The 13,833-nt window shown below is 47.8% G+C and overlaps 1 protein-coding gene across 2 annotated transcripts in view; it reads right to left on the bottom strand.

Annotated features, from left to right (window-relative positions):
• Positions 1-13,833, bottom strand: part of TSPAN5 (tetraspanin 5) — a 174,980-nt gene that overhangs the window by 18,501 nt on the left and 142,646 nt on the right. For both annotated transcript variants that reach the window (XM_022582398.3, XM_022582395.3), the window contains exon 2: positions 12,364-12,414. In XM_022582398.3, the coding sequence (XP_022438106.1) occupies positions 12,364-12,414 (51 nt within the window). The remainder of the gene's footprint in view (positions 1-12,363; positions 12,415-13,833) is intronic.

Genomic DNA, 13,833 nt, shown 5'->3' with positions numbered 1-13,833 from the left:
GACGTGAAGGTGGAATTCTGCACAGGAGCAGCAAAGACAGAAAAGGAATGAGTGAGAATAAGGGAGAGAGCCAGAGACCAAGATTGCAGGTCACAAGAAGAATATATTCGAACACTATAGAGTCAAGAATAAAAGGAGGATTTCTCGTACACATATCCTTTGTTAATACATGAAGATGACATTAAGAAAAACTAGTATAAATGAACATCCATAAGAATTCTTCATACTCATACTGTAAATATACACCTGTACCTATATTCTTGTGACCCTCACTCATCTCCTCCGAGTCTACAGCTGTTGCTGCAGCAGAGGCAAAAACAAATCGACCGTAACCAAGTGCTGCTGTAAAGACAAAATGAAGAGCAGTCAATTTAAAAAGTTAAAACAAATATTTTCAGCAAATTAGCCATTCCACAAATTGGCTGTTAGACAACTAGCTTTTGGCATATCAATCTGGAGCCTTTAAGAGATGACTGCCAAGGAAAATAGGAGATTTCCATTAACCCCTACGTACTAGACAGTATCTCTCAGACTTAGCAAGGAGACCAAGATGAGTCTAAGAAGAAATAAGGCACATTAATGGAACACGGCTGAGGCAATATCATTATAACAGAAGTTTAGAAAGCCAACAAACAAAAAATGTACTGATGTGTATCTGTCACCATACAAGGGAGACTCTGAAATTCCAGCTACTTAGACAAGTCTGCTCTAGGTTGTGGCCGAGAGCAGTCCAGGGCCGGCCTCCTCCTGGCACAAGCCACCCTGTACTCAAGCCACCTGGCTCACCTGCAATTTCCCCTGGAATCCAGAAAAAGGGCAGCCTGGACAAGGGCTAGATGTAGGGCAGACAGACAGATGGGACATCGCAATACAGACTACCTTGTCTTGAATCTCAGTTCCACTACCTATTACCTGTGTGATCTCGGTTAAGCTACCAAACCTGCCTAAGCCTCAATCTCCACATCTATGAAATGGTACCCTACATCATAAGGTCATCATGAGGATGCAGGAAATAATCTAAGTTAAATCCAAACACTATGCTAAGTCTTTGGCACATAGCGAGAATTCAATCAAAGTTTATCAGCATCGTCATTATCATCACTACTATACTGGACCAAGAAGAAGACATCAGATGCTCAGAAAGCACACTGGAGGGGCTTCTAACCCAACGGCTTTGGAGAGGAATCCATTCTGCTTTGGCACTTGCCCTGCCTGACCCCCTTCTAAGAAACTCCGTGGCCACACTGGATGATCATGTCTAAAGGAGGTGGCAGGAACCGACGTGCCAATCAATCTTCTTTCTTGAGAAACTGGAAGTCACCTAAAAGGCATTCAGAGTAAAGGCAGAAGGAAGAGGCCATGAGTAAGCAAAAGCCAGGAGCAGGCAGAGGCCATGAGGGGGTGGAAGCTGAGAGTACACAGAAGCGGTGCAGCGGAGAAAGGAGCAGTGAGAAGTCAGCCAGTAGCGGAGAGCATGCCCAGCAGCCGGCAGCCACGTGGCCGGGATGCTGCACACTGAACCAGGCCAGGGATACTACCGCTGCCAAGAAGCTGACTGCGCACGCTGGTCGCTGAAGATTCATGGCTCCTGAATGACTTCCCAGTTACTAAACCATGTCCCATTCCCTTCGAGATCTCGTCCTCCAATGGTCTGATGAACATGGTAAGTCTCAGTAAGGATATGACTCCACCCTCCACCCTCCATCTCCCCATCAGCATCTCGTTCATTCAACAGTCTCTGGAATTTAAGCAGCCCCTCCCCAGGGTTCGGCGATAAAAGACTATATTCTGAGCGTCACTATTTCTTCTCGGAAGAGGTTTTTACACAACTGCAGAAATGAAAACGCAAGCAAAACTCCAGAAGGGTTTCAAACCAATAAACCTCAGGAGTGTCTGTGGTTTTCCCCACCAGCACAGAGCAGCCTCTGTGTGCCACCTGGCAAGCTTCAGTCTCTTCTCTCTCAACTCAGCAAAGAAATGCAAAAATAGCATTAATAAGCCCCTAAAGTCTGGGACTCTTCTGCTTTGGCATATACAGGCGCATTCCTTCCAACTGCTGGATAAGAAACAGAGAGACAGGCAAATGGAATGTGTGCCCCAAGCCAGGCCAGATGGACCCCTCGGAGATTTATGCCCCTGGGCCCTGATTCACCCACCCTCCCTAAACTACTACTGGGTGAAGCTGGCGACACTCTTCCTGGAGTAAGAGGGGGAGAAGCATTTCCCTACCTGAGAAAGAATGACGAGATAGGACATTTTCAAGAAAATGAGCTACTCAGAGAGGATGGCCCTGGAGAGCTGGCGATGGGTTTTGAAACAATGTCCACAGGAAGTCCAAGCTGGGACACAGGGGCACAGGGAAACGTGCCCCCTTAACAATTCATCGGAGCTCCTCAAGGAATGTTACAGGGCAAAGCCACACTGCAAACTCCAAAACACCCATGTATCTAAGGAATTCCTGCAGGATCCAGAGAGAGGACGCAGAGGAATGGGAGCTCGCTGGGACCTGAGTTCAGGGAGATGTGAGGGTGTAGGGGCAGCATAACTCGTGGCCTGGCGAAGAGATGTAAGGTTAAAGGAAGACCGGACGCTTTCAAGATGTGTGGTTTTCCATTTTTTTCTTGTCAGAAAAGGTCATCGGTGAGATTCAAGTAATCCCTTCTTGCAGATAAAAAACGGCCATGGCCTGCTTTTGTGGTGAGAAAGAAAAGGAGGGGTAGTCGTATCTCAGGGCTCCATAAACGCCTGCAATCAAGCAGCCACTGGGGAGGACAGCTGCACCAAGTCCCCTTGCTGGAACCACTCTCAGGCCGGGAAACTACCATCACCACCCTGGTGGGAGTGACTGCCTCTCCGAACAAGGAAACAGCCACTTGCAAAAGTGTCGCTTTTCAGAAATCCAGCATGTTCCTAGCCACTCTCCAGATATTTCATTTGCACGTTCAGAAGATGAGAGACATAACCAGGAATATTCCTGAGTAAAAAGTTTAAACTGAAATATGTAATAGAGGCTCTGATCACGGTGGCCCTGCAACTAAAGAGAAAAAAAAAAAAATCAAAGTCTAGCCTAGTGGCTGGTGATCACTGTATTCTAGGGCTTCAGAGATACACAACTCATTCAGATCCTGAGCAAACAGGAATCACCTGAGAGGTGCCGGGTGCTGTGCTACTCATGCCCATTCAGAGAAAACGTATGGTGACACCGTCAGGAGTTAGTCTAGAGGGAAGACAAGTTAGCAGGAGTGCGCTGGGCAGAGGTATTAGCAGTGTGTGTTATGGGGGTGTAGACAGGAGGGGCAGAAGGTCACGTCAGCAAGTACAGAGACAAAGCGGCAGGACCAGGCCCACCGAGAGGTCTACCTGTGAGTATGACAAGTGGTGAGAGGAGACAGAGGTTGGTGGAGTGGGGCAGGGTTTGAATCTGAAGGCCTTTTGAGCAGAGGAGGGTCATTTGTGCATTTAGAAAGCTTACTCCTTGGGCAGCGGGTAGGTGCTAAGGAAACTTACACCTGCTACAGCTAAGGAGCCGCTAGGTTCCATGGTGACGCAGGCGAGAGATGCTGAACGCTGGGACGAAAGCCACGTAAGAGCTCCCCTACTGAGCATGGACTCTGCCAGGCACGGGGCTACCTGCATTATTTCCCCCTCACAGTAAACCTTCCAGGTATGGCTACTATCCACGGCAGGACACAGACCCAGAGATGGAGTAACTTGCCAGGTGACCCAGGTGAGAAAGTGGCAGAGCAGGGGCTTTGAGCCCTGCCACCCGAGCCCAGAGCAGTGTTTTAACCACGATGCTCTACTGTCTGAAGAGAGACAGCAGCAGTGGGCAAGCCGGTTCTTGTTTCCAATGTAACATCATATGCTTGTTTCTAAAACGTTGAGAAAAATATGAAACGTGATGTTAGAATGAGTCATACCTCAGACTTTACTGATAACAATCTGAAAACCAAAGTGAGTAGGAAACGACCACCCCCTACACACACACACACACACACGCAAAGACTTCCTTCTCTTGCACATCTCAGTGAAACCAAGTGGATAAAAAGTGGGTGAGGGAATTGAGATTTCTCCGGAGAAAGCAGTTGCTGTGCTGTGTGACTCTCCTTCCTGGGTAGGGGAGCAGGTTTCTTTTGATTCAAAACCTAGTAAGGAAGTTTCAGGGGGACCCCTGAGGAAGCTCTGAGACACCACAATGAGGGCCTGAGTCTGCCCGGGAAGGAGGCTGTGGCTTGAGTTCTGACCCCTGCCCCGGAAATCTGGGGTTGAGGAGGGCTGCAGGGCAGACAAGGGCTGTCCCGGCGGGACTGGCCTCACCCCCCGACGAGCGTGCCCAGGAGAAAAGATGAGGGCAGCACAGGGAAGGCAGCTTGGGGTGAGAAGAGACCCGAGTAGCAGATTTGAGAGGAGCTGGTGGACGGCACGTCTGGGCAGGGGTGCAAGGCGGCCACGGGGAACAGAGATGTCCACCAAGCTGAAGGGAATCACCAGGCAGAGGGGCTCGCAGGGAAGCTTCCAAAGGACCAAGGCAGCATCCCCTTTACCAGCTGTCAGGCCCAGAGGGCGAAGTCCCACCCCTACTTATGGCCTGACAGGAAGTGGGTAGAGGAACCTCAGGGGGACCGGGGGAGGGGTGACAGGAGGAAGCAGGGGGCGGGTGAAGGCCTCAGCCCTTCCTCTCTTCAGGGGCGCAAGGCTCACGGTGCTGGGCAAGGGAGGACACTTTAATGCAATGTTAGGTTTGGGGTTTTGATTTATTATCCAGCCCTGTCTAATAACTGGGCCTGGACTTGGGCCTAAAATGAGCGCAGGACTCTGGTATCTGAGGGTAAACAACAAAGACACTCAATTTTTGACCCACCTGAATTTTCATTCCTGAGAAATCCCTCTGCAAAGTTTACTGGGACATACGAAAAGTGAAAAATTAAGGGTTTTTCCAACATATTTCATGTGTCTGCTGACCATACTGGGTACAGCACCTACAGATCATAGGCTGACTTTCCAGGTACTGAACGATAGCTGTGGTTTTCAGATTTTTTTTTTTTTTTTTTTTGCAGTGCACAGGGCCTCTCACTGTTGTGGCCTCTCCCGTTGTGGAGCGCAGGCTCCGGACATGCAGGCTCAGCGGCCATGGCTCACGGGCCCAGCCGCTCCATGGCATGTGGGATCTTCCCGGACCGGGGCACGGACGCGTGCCCCCTGCATTGGCAGGTGGACTCTCAACCACTGCGCCACCAGGGAAGACCCTGCTTTTCAGATTTTTAGCTGCAACAGAGAACTTGAGGGGATTACATGGACAATTGAGAAAGAGATGCAAACTTCCTACATTTCAGGTAATAAACTGACATCTTCGAAAGTATTTTCAGCATCTCAGAGATGTCTCCTTGAAGTAGTATCTCAGGTGAGGCGCCTTTTTCTGTTTAAGTGACCTGGTAGCCACTTCCACCTACCACCTTCCCTCTGGCTACCTTGACCGCTACTGCTAAGAACTGCCTGAATCACGGAATCTCCTTGTCTAACTTCTCCTTCCTGGGAAAACAGGGAAGGTATTTCCAAGGCAAGTCTACTGTACGATCGTGACAGCAAGCAACTGGAGGGTTCTGAAGTGAGACTGACAATTACAGGCAGTGGTCAGGGCGCAAAGCCTCCAGGACAGCCAGGGAGAAAAGCGATAGAAGCTAGAGCTCTTCTCATTGCCATTCTGCCTCCTGGCGCAGGACTGTGCACCAACTCTCTCCTTCCAGCTGCTGCCGACAGAGCCAGGCCAGGCGAGGAGGTTGGAGGAACAGAGAGGGGACTCAGGGAGGGAGAGCCCGTGGGGGCACTCTTGCATATTCTCATTCACTTAGTCACAAGCAACAGGGCATCCGCAGTACAGGAGGCACGGTGCTAGACCCGAGCATAAAGCAGTGAAGGAGACGGGCTCCTGGCCTCAAGGAGTCTTCAGGTCAGACAAGCCAGGCCCGGCACCCCCTCTGCCCAGGGGGCTGGTGCTGGGGAAGCGGTGGCAGGACGCCCAACAGGAACCAGGAGCTCACACTGAGGACCAGGGAAGCGCACTTCTCCCACTCGGAAAAGCCGAGTCTCCCCCTAGCCCTCAATAGCTCTGCTGGCAGCAGCCTCACTGACGGCTGTCAGTGATCTGTCGCTCAGCCTCTGGCCCCGACCTAAGAGTTAAGTAAAAAGCGTAAACATGGGAATTCCCTGGTGGTCCGGTGGTTAGGGCTCCAAGCTCTCCCTGCCAAGGGTCCGGGTTCCATCTCTGGTCAGGGAACTAAGATCCCACAAGCCACGCGAAAGTGGGTGGGGGAAGGCATAAACATTGGGCAAAACGGAAGAAGAAAGGTACCCCTAATTTTTCCACAAATCAAAATAATCATATATAGAGTCCCACTTTTATGCCAGAAATAAATAAAATTTTTCCCTGATATCCAGAATTAATGGATGTAAGAAATTTGCTATTTCTAACACTGAACCCCTATCATATCAGACATCAGAAACCACATGTAATTTTACTTCCTTTTAGGCTGTAAGAACTGATAACATGCTTACTAGAGATCTGAGGTGACTACTGACTTCTATACTGCGTGGTAGAGCCAGGGTTTAAAAGAATGCTTTCATCTTCCCTTTTTGCTCCTTCATTCACATAACGTCTATTATGTGCCAGTTAATGTCCTAAGTACTCGAGTGTAGCAGTAAACAAAAGTCATTCTTTGCGGGGGGGGGGGGGAATCCTTGTTAGCACAGAAGTGATAAGTCCTATGAAAACACAGAGGGGGAAAAACACAGGGAAGAGGGGAAAAGGGCTGGGATTGGGGTGAGAGTGGCTGCTTCAAACAGCCCGGGGAGGCCTACAGACAAAGGTGACATTTGAGCAGAGACCAGGAAGTAAAGGAAAACACTCATGTGGACGTCTGGGGGAGAGCATACCAGGTAGGGGAAGAGCAGTGCAAAGGGCCTGGGGTGGTGGGTCCATTTGAGATGTCAGAGGAACAGCAAGATGATGAACGGGGGCTAGAGTGCATCAGGGGAGGGCACAAGGTTTGTGGGAAACAAGGTCTCAGAAGTGAGGGGGCACCACACCTAGCTTTGAGCGAGACAGTAAGTGCATTGGAGGGTTTGGAGTAGAGAAATGACAGCATCTGTCTTATATTTAAAAGAATCACTCTGGCCTGGGGTGGGAGTAGGGGCACAAGAGCAGAGGCAGGGAAACAACAGAGGCTTCTGCACTAACACAGGCAAAAAGTGGCAGCTTAGACCAAGGTATAGCAGTACAGGTGGTGCAAAGACATCAGATTCTCAATGTAGTTTCAAGGCAGAGCGGATGGTGTTTGCTGAGAGACTGAACACAGTATGAGAAGAAGAGATAGAAGGGTGTCACGAACACCCAAGTGGGTGAAAGGACAGAGCTGCCATTTCCTACAATTGGGAAGAGCAGGTTTGCGGGGAGAAATCAGGAGCATTGTTTTGGATTATTACGCTTCAGAAGCCCGGTGGGCATCTAAGCAGAGATGCTGGGTAGGCCTGCAGATATGACGAGTCTGGGATTCAGATGAGGCCAGGACCAAATATCTAAATTTGGAAGTCATCAGTGACAGATGGTACCCAATGCTCCAAGCCTGGATGAGAGCTCCCAGAGCATGAGTGGAGAGAGAGAGGGGTTTCTCCAAAATTCAGAGGTCCGAGAGGCGAGCTGGACCTCGCAAAGGAGTGTGAGAAGGCAGTGCTTACGAGGTAGGAGACCCAGAAGTGCGTGATCTCTTCGAAGCCAAGTGAGGCAAGTGTTCCTGGAAGGGAGGAATGATAAAACATGGCTTAGTCCTTGCTTTGCTGGTAAGAGTTTCAGGGCACCTGGGTGAGAAAATGATGTGCTTCAGGACCCATATGGTTTCAATAAGAAAGTGCCAGGTTGAAATAAGTCCTAGGCTGGTTATTCAGAGAAAAAGACAAGATGCAGAAAGACAGTCTGATGTAATGACAAGTAGATGGATTAGAAATTCCTTGACTAATGACACCCAAGGGCACACGTAAGTGAATGAGTGTCAACCCCAAAGCAAAGTTCTAGTGACATGTCATTGGGTTCTGCCCTTGGCCTGCTCAACGTATCAGTGGCTTCTATTAGTGATAACTACACTTGACTGCAATCAGAACAATATAAGAGGCTTGCTAAAAGAGAGTCTCCCTGGGGTGTCTACCCCAGACCCACTGAATCTGAATTTGCCAGGTGGCACTGGGACAGAGAGCTAAAGGAAGGCCTGAGTTAAAAGAAGGAATTGAGGGAGGAGGTTGATTAAAAGTACAGCTAAAACCAAGCTAAATGGAACGGGGAATGTGCTGGATGACAGCTTTGGGCTCCAAAGCAATCTTAGCAGGTAGACACGCAAGTATAATATAACTGGGTCAATTTGGAATCTTGCATTTGCCTCTGAAAATCAGCCAGATGTGGGATGGATGGAGGACACCTAGCTGGATCTGAGACCAATTTGGGACTCTCGGTGATTAAGTGTGTGATCTCAAGCTGCACTGACAGCAGGCAGGAGAGAAGGGACATGATCCAGCCATACCCTCTTTGGCCCCTAAAGCACCCTCTCCCTGGTGCTCATGAAAGGGCTCCACCCAGAGAGAAGCAAATGTGCAGCCTGGAAACTCAGAAGGAACCAAGGCCTAATACGGAGAAGGACTTACTGTGGGATCCAACAGGGCAGACCCACATTCAATGAAGGAAAACTAGTAGGCTAGTAGGACATGATTCTAATGGGGTGGGAGGAAGGTCTTTCCAACAGTAAGAGAAACCCAGAGAGAGAGAAGGTCTGAGCACTTTGCCAAAGGAATTGTTAAACTTCTATACACTCCAAATTAGCATTATTGCAATGTGTTGTTTTATTTCTACATATGTATATGTATTATGTATATATGCATGCCTTTCCTAGACCATAAATTCCCTGAGGAATTACTTGCCCAGAGTCCAGCGCAAGCCCTGCCCCATGCCGTGTGCTCGGCAAATGTTCTCTGAATGAATGAGTTGATTATGGCTGGACGTTGCCAAGCCTGTTGTAGAGGTGATTCATGCTACACGATGGTTAATGTTCCTTCTAAAACAGCAGACCCTATGATTTCTGAAAAACTGCACACAAACCAGTTCCCTCTGGAGACACACTCATTCTTTGCATCTCAACAGTCTATTTGGAATTTAGATAATATAAATTATTTAATTATTATGTCTAATATTCAACTGTAATATTAGTCCTAGGTTTAAAACTCAGCCTGGTATTAAGTAAGTATGAGGGGTAATAACTTTTGCCTCCAACGTTTCTGTACTCCACACAAAAAAGTGCAAAACCCCATCTGTTAAGGAAATCTGATCCTTCCAGCTGTGACCCAGTTTGGGGATTTACCCTCTAGGACTCTTTTCAAGTAAATGTCACCACATCTCCACTGGGGGGATTTACTGATTCATGGGCTGGTGTGATCCGCCCTGCAGGTGCATGCGGCTGCCACCCTCGGCCGGCTTTGGTTCACCTCAGAACGTCATCCCATCAGAGGCCTGGTCTAGCTTAGAAGTTAACCCAAAGGGCTTCAGTAGAGTAGCGTCTGCAGTTACCAAGTCAATCAATGCACATCACATCCTCCTTAAGAGACCCCAACACAAAGCCAATTCTCGGGTCCATGGATCAGAGCCTGGAACTCTCCTAAAATTTGAGGCAGCTTTCAAAGCCACCGTTCTGCTCTTTTCCCCATGTAGGAGTGGACGTACTGTAGTAATGCATCCAGGGGAGGGAACCATGTCTCCAGAGAGCATTTACCTCATACCGGGCACTGTGCTGGGAGCCATCTCATTTCATCCTCACAGAAACCCTATGAGGTGACATTAGCGGCCCTTGCATAAACAGGGCAAGGGTATCTCAGATAAGTTAGTGCAGTTGCCCAAAGTCACACCGACGGAAAGGGAGGGGTCAGTATCTGACCTCTGGTCTGTTCAGCCTAGAGCTGTGCTTCTTTTTTCCTCACGGCAACCAGAGCGATCTTAAAACAAAAGCCAGATTAGGACACGCGCTTACCAAAATGCCCCGGTGACTGCCTCTCATCCAACTGCTGCAGGATGCTGTAGGCTCCGGGCTCTGCCTGCCTCTCTTTCCACATCCTCTACTTCTTCTTGCTCTGGCTCTCTCCCTTCCAGTCCTACCGGCCTTCTTCCTGTTCCTCGGAATCGCTAAGTCCCCGAGACTCAGGGCCATCATACTTGCTATTCCCTCTGCCTGGAATGCTGTCCCCCTAGTGCTATGCAGATCCCTCTTACTTCATCCAGGTCTCTGCTCCAGTGCCCCCTCCTCAGGGAGGCTGTTCCCGACTACTCTACCTAAGAGAGACCCCTTTCCCCACCACTCTCTAACTAGCCCTTACGCTACACCTGACGTTTCTCAGCAGCACTCACCATACCTGCGCGCGTACTCCTGGCGAGTTGACTGCTTACTGCCAAGGCCCCCACTAGAACGCAAGCCCCACGGGGCAGGGACTCTGCGTCATCCACTGCTGCATCCTCACCCCCAGGCTCAGGGCCCAGACGCGCAGCCAGCGCCAAATTGGGCTGTTGCGCATCGTTTACCCTCTGCTGCCTCCGCTTGGTCCCAGCTCACAGAGCCCTGCTACACAGTAGCTGGGTAACCTTGGCCAAGTAACCTCAGCTCTCCAGAGAAACCTTCCATTTGCTGACACCACTGGCCCTGACAAAAGAGGGAACTGCTATTTCATCCGTCCCTAGAGAGCGCATCATTCCCTTGCTCTGATATTTGTATGACACTGCCAGTTTTAGAATTTTGTGATTTTATCAGAGAAGAGACATCTGGGGCAACTGATGAAACAAAAGGATAATTATATTTCACGAAGAGAAAAAAAAAACCTTCAAAACAATGAATTTTCTATGTATTGCTAGAATAGACAATGAGTTCAGATAATGCCTTCCAGCATCATTTCAGAGCTGATAGGAATGGATTGATTAAAGGAGAGCTATAGAGAGCTATATGATCTGTCACTGAACCAAACAGAGGGCTTCTAAAAGTGGAATTTCTGAGATTCCACCAATACAAATCTCCAAGCTTACAAGGGGATTGAGGCAGAAGCTGATCATAAACCAGAAGGCCAGTATTCAACAGAACACTCTCTAGAGATAAAATTACCTGTTTTGGGAACGTAATTCGTCTCCCTTGATGTATAATCCCCGCCCTTCCTCATAAGGTGGCTGGAGGGTGGTTCATTTTCCATAAAACATTTCACACTCTGTAGAAGTATTACGTAAATAAACAGAGGGTGGTTCAATTTCAAAACTCTGGATTTATTTTGAATTTATTGGACGCAGTCTATCTAAACATTGTTTTACTTGTGGAAATTCCTTCCTACGTCTGAAGGGCTTTTGTTTGCTGGACTTTCGTAGTTTTTCTCTTCTTTCTTAGTACATGTAATACTTCAAAGGAACTCCTGACTTTGGGCCTTGGTCAAGCTCAGAGGGTGAAATACCAAAGTGATAAGAGAATGGTCTTCTGGGGAAATTTCAGCCAATGTCTTCGTTTACAACTTTTAACCAATCCATCCACTCACTCATTCTCACAGGTGGGCAATAACAAAGCTTCACTGTGTAGCCAAATACCAGAACAGATAAAATGCTGTCAGTGATCTCACATCCAAAGAAGGAAGCAAAAAGGAGTTTGTGTTTATTTCTGAATTCCACTGCTTGGCTTCAGTAGAAGTTGCAGAGAAAAAATTGAAAGGTATGGATGGGAAGTGAAGTGGAGGAATGAACACAGGGCAGCGGTGTCGTGAGTGTGTTGTTTACAGAACAAACCACCCAGAACATTGTATCTTCATGCAGCCTTCTCCTGCCAGATTTATCCCTTTCTGTGCTGTATTTGATTACAAAGTTTGAATATTCCTTTAAACTTTCAATCAGCAGACAAGTGTTCACATTCTTTAGCAACAGTGATAAGTTTATCTGATGTTCAGACATGAATTATATCTAGCTTCCTTCATACATACCGCATGCTAACAGCTCAGCACGTAATGCTCACGCTAAAATACCATTTTTTATGGATTGAATAATCTTCCAAAGGGTTTTTTAAAAAGTAAAAGAGAAAAAAGGCTACAGGTGCTTTAGTATTATTTATAAGCATTACTGAAATTCTTGTAGAGTGACCAATTTAGGCTCCATGCTTAAAGAGTCTTTGAACTGTGACGTTATCTTCCAAGAGTACTTTTTCATTAAAGAGCCACGTTTCCATATACTTGGCAGTTGTCAAAGAGGAAAAAGAGACAGCATATAATGTGCAGCTTCTTACAACCAAAACGTGTGCATTTTAATGCTGTTTAACTTACTTTTTCATTCCACGCCCACAGTCCAATTCCAAGAAACGCTATTCCCAAAAACTGAAAGAAAGGGAGAAAGTGGTGTAAGTATGAAGGTAAATGCCATGTTTTTACTAGTACAAAGTTTTCAATCAATTTTTTGGTTACTTTACCTGCTGAGAGATAGTTTTGTCTAAAACCTAACAGTCTTTAACAGGAAAAGAAATACCATCATCCCCTTGATTAAAGTTATTACAGTATGAAGAAGGGCACCTGCTTACTGTTAATTAAGCTGAATGCTTAACAGATCATGAAGAAGAAGAATTAGGTAGAATCTTGAGTAAAATTAAAGTCATCAGTAATGTTTAACGCTGCCTTTTGGATAGGAGAGGAAACAGTGAGTAAATCTGAGCACGATGTTCACTAGAAAATGGATAAGTAGGGCCATGAATTTAGAAGAGCTGGAGATTCTCTCCTCGCCATCATGCCACCATGAACGGGCCGGGGCAGGGAGGGCATGCCGAAGCCCCCAATGTCCCTCAGCAAGCTCTTTATCACTCCTTCAAAAGGGAACGTGAGGGACCTCTCCGGTGGCGCAGTGGATAAGACTCCGCGCTCCCGATGCAGGGGGGCCCGTGCTCCCGATGCAGGGGGGCCCGGGTTCGATCCCTGGTCAGGGAACTAGATCCCACACGCATGCCACAACTAAAGAGCCCACCTGCCACAACTAAGACCCGGTGCAACTAACTAAATAAATAAATAAAAGGGAACGTGAACCTTATCAAGTCCAGGGTGACCCAAAGAAAACACCTGGATTCTTCTGTTTGTCGGAAACCTAAAATACTTATATTGCAGTTGAGAGGGCTTCCATGACTCGGCCTGGTCTCAGCTCAGTGCTATAACTTCATGCATAACACAGAGTACACAAATAACCCCTGAGATTGAGTTGAAAAACACACAGACTCCCTGATCAGCTGCACTGAGCATGCGGCCGCGGAGAGGAGCAGTCAGTAACCAGGGGGACGGTCCATTTGAATTAGTTCTCACTGAACTCCACCTCCTTTGAGATACACATTTTCCACCACATTTTAACATCTCTGAAATTGGGATGTGTCTTAAAATCGATGAGGTCTCATAGTCTGCTTTTTTTCCGTTGATTGTACCTAAAATAATGGTGTGTCTTATAATCAGAGTTCCACAGGTTTGGTGACGCATTGCACAGGGTGGTCCACCCACTAAGAGCTCAGTGATCAAGACTGGGTGTAACTGGCCACGAAGAAAAAGACACGTCTTAGTTCTCTTCTTTATTATCAACAGCAGCTCTGAGTTTCCTCTCCAAACAGTGAAGTGAAAAGAGGGTGGGCAGGTTGACAAGCAGTTTCGGTCTCACAGCAGCTGTTTGTTTTACTAACATCTTGATCAAGTTAAGTGTCAGGGAAGCTGTCCACTGAGAGGGGGGCGTGGAGAAAACAAGAGTGAGGGTGGCTACTCTCTCCAGTT

This window comes from Delphinapterus leucas, chromosome 5 (assembly GCF_059928025.1).
Source record: "Delphinapterus leucas isolate spDelLeu-1000000601 "Yukka" chromosome 5, BTC_Dleu_Yukka2, whole genome shotgun sequence".
In the NCBI taxonomy this organism is placed as follows: Eukaryota; Metazoa; Chordata; class Mammalia; order Artiodactyla; family Monodontidae; genus Delphinapterus; species Delphinapterus leucas.
Note: the sequence above shows the minus strand (reverse complement) of the source record. Positions and strands in the feature narration are given on the sequence as shown.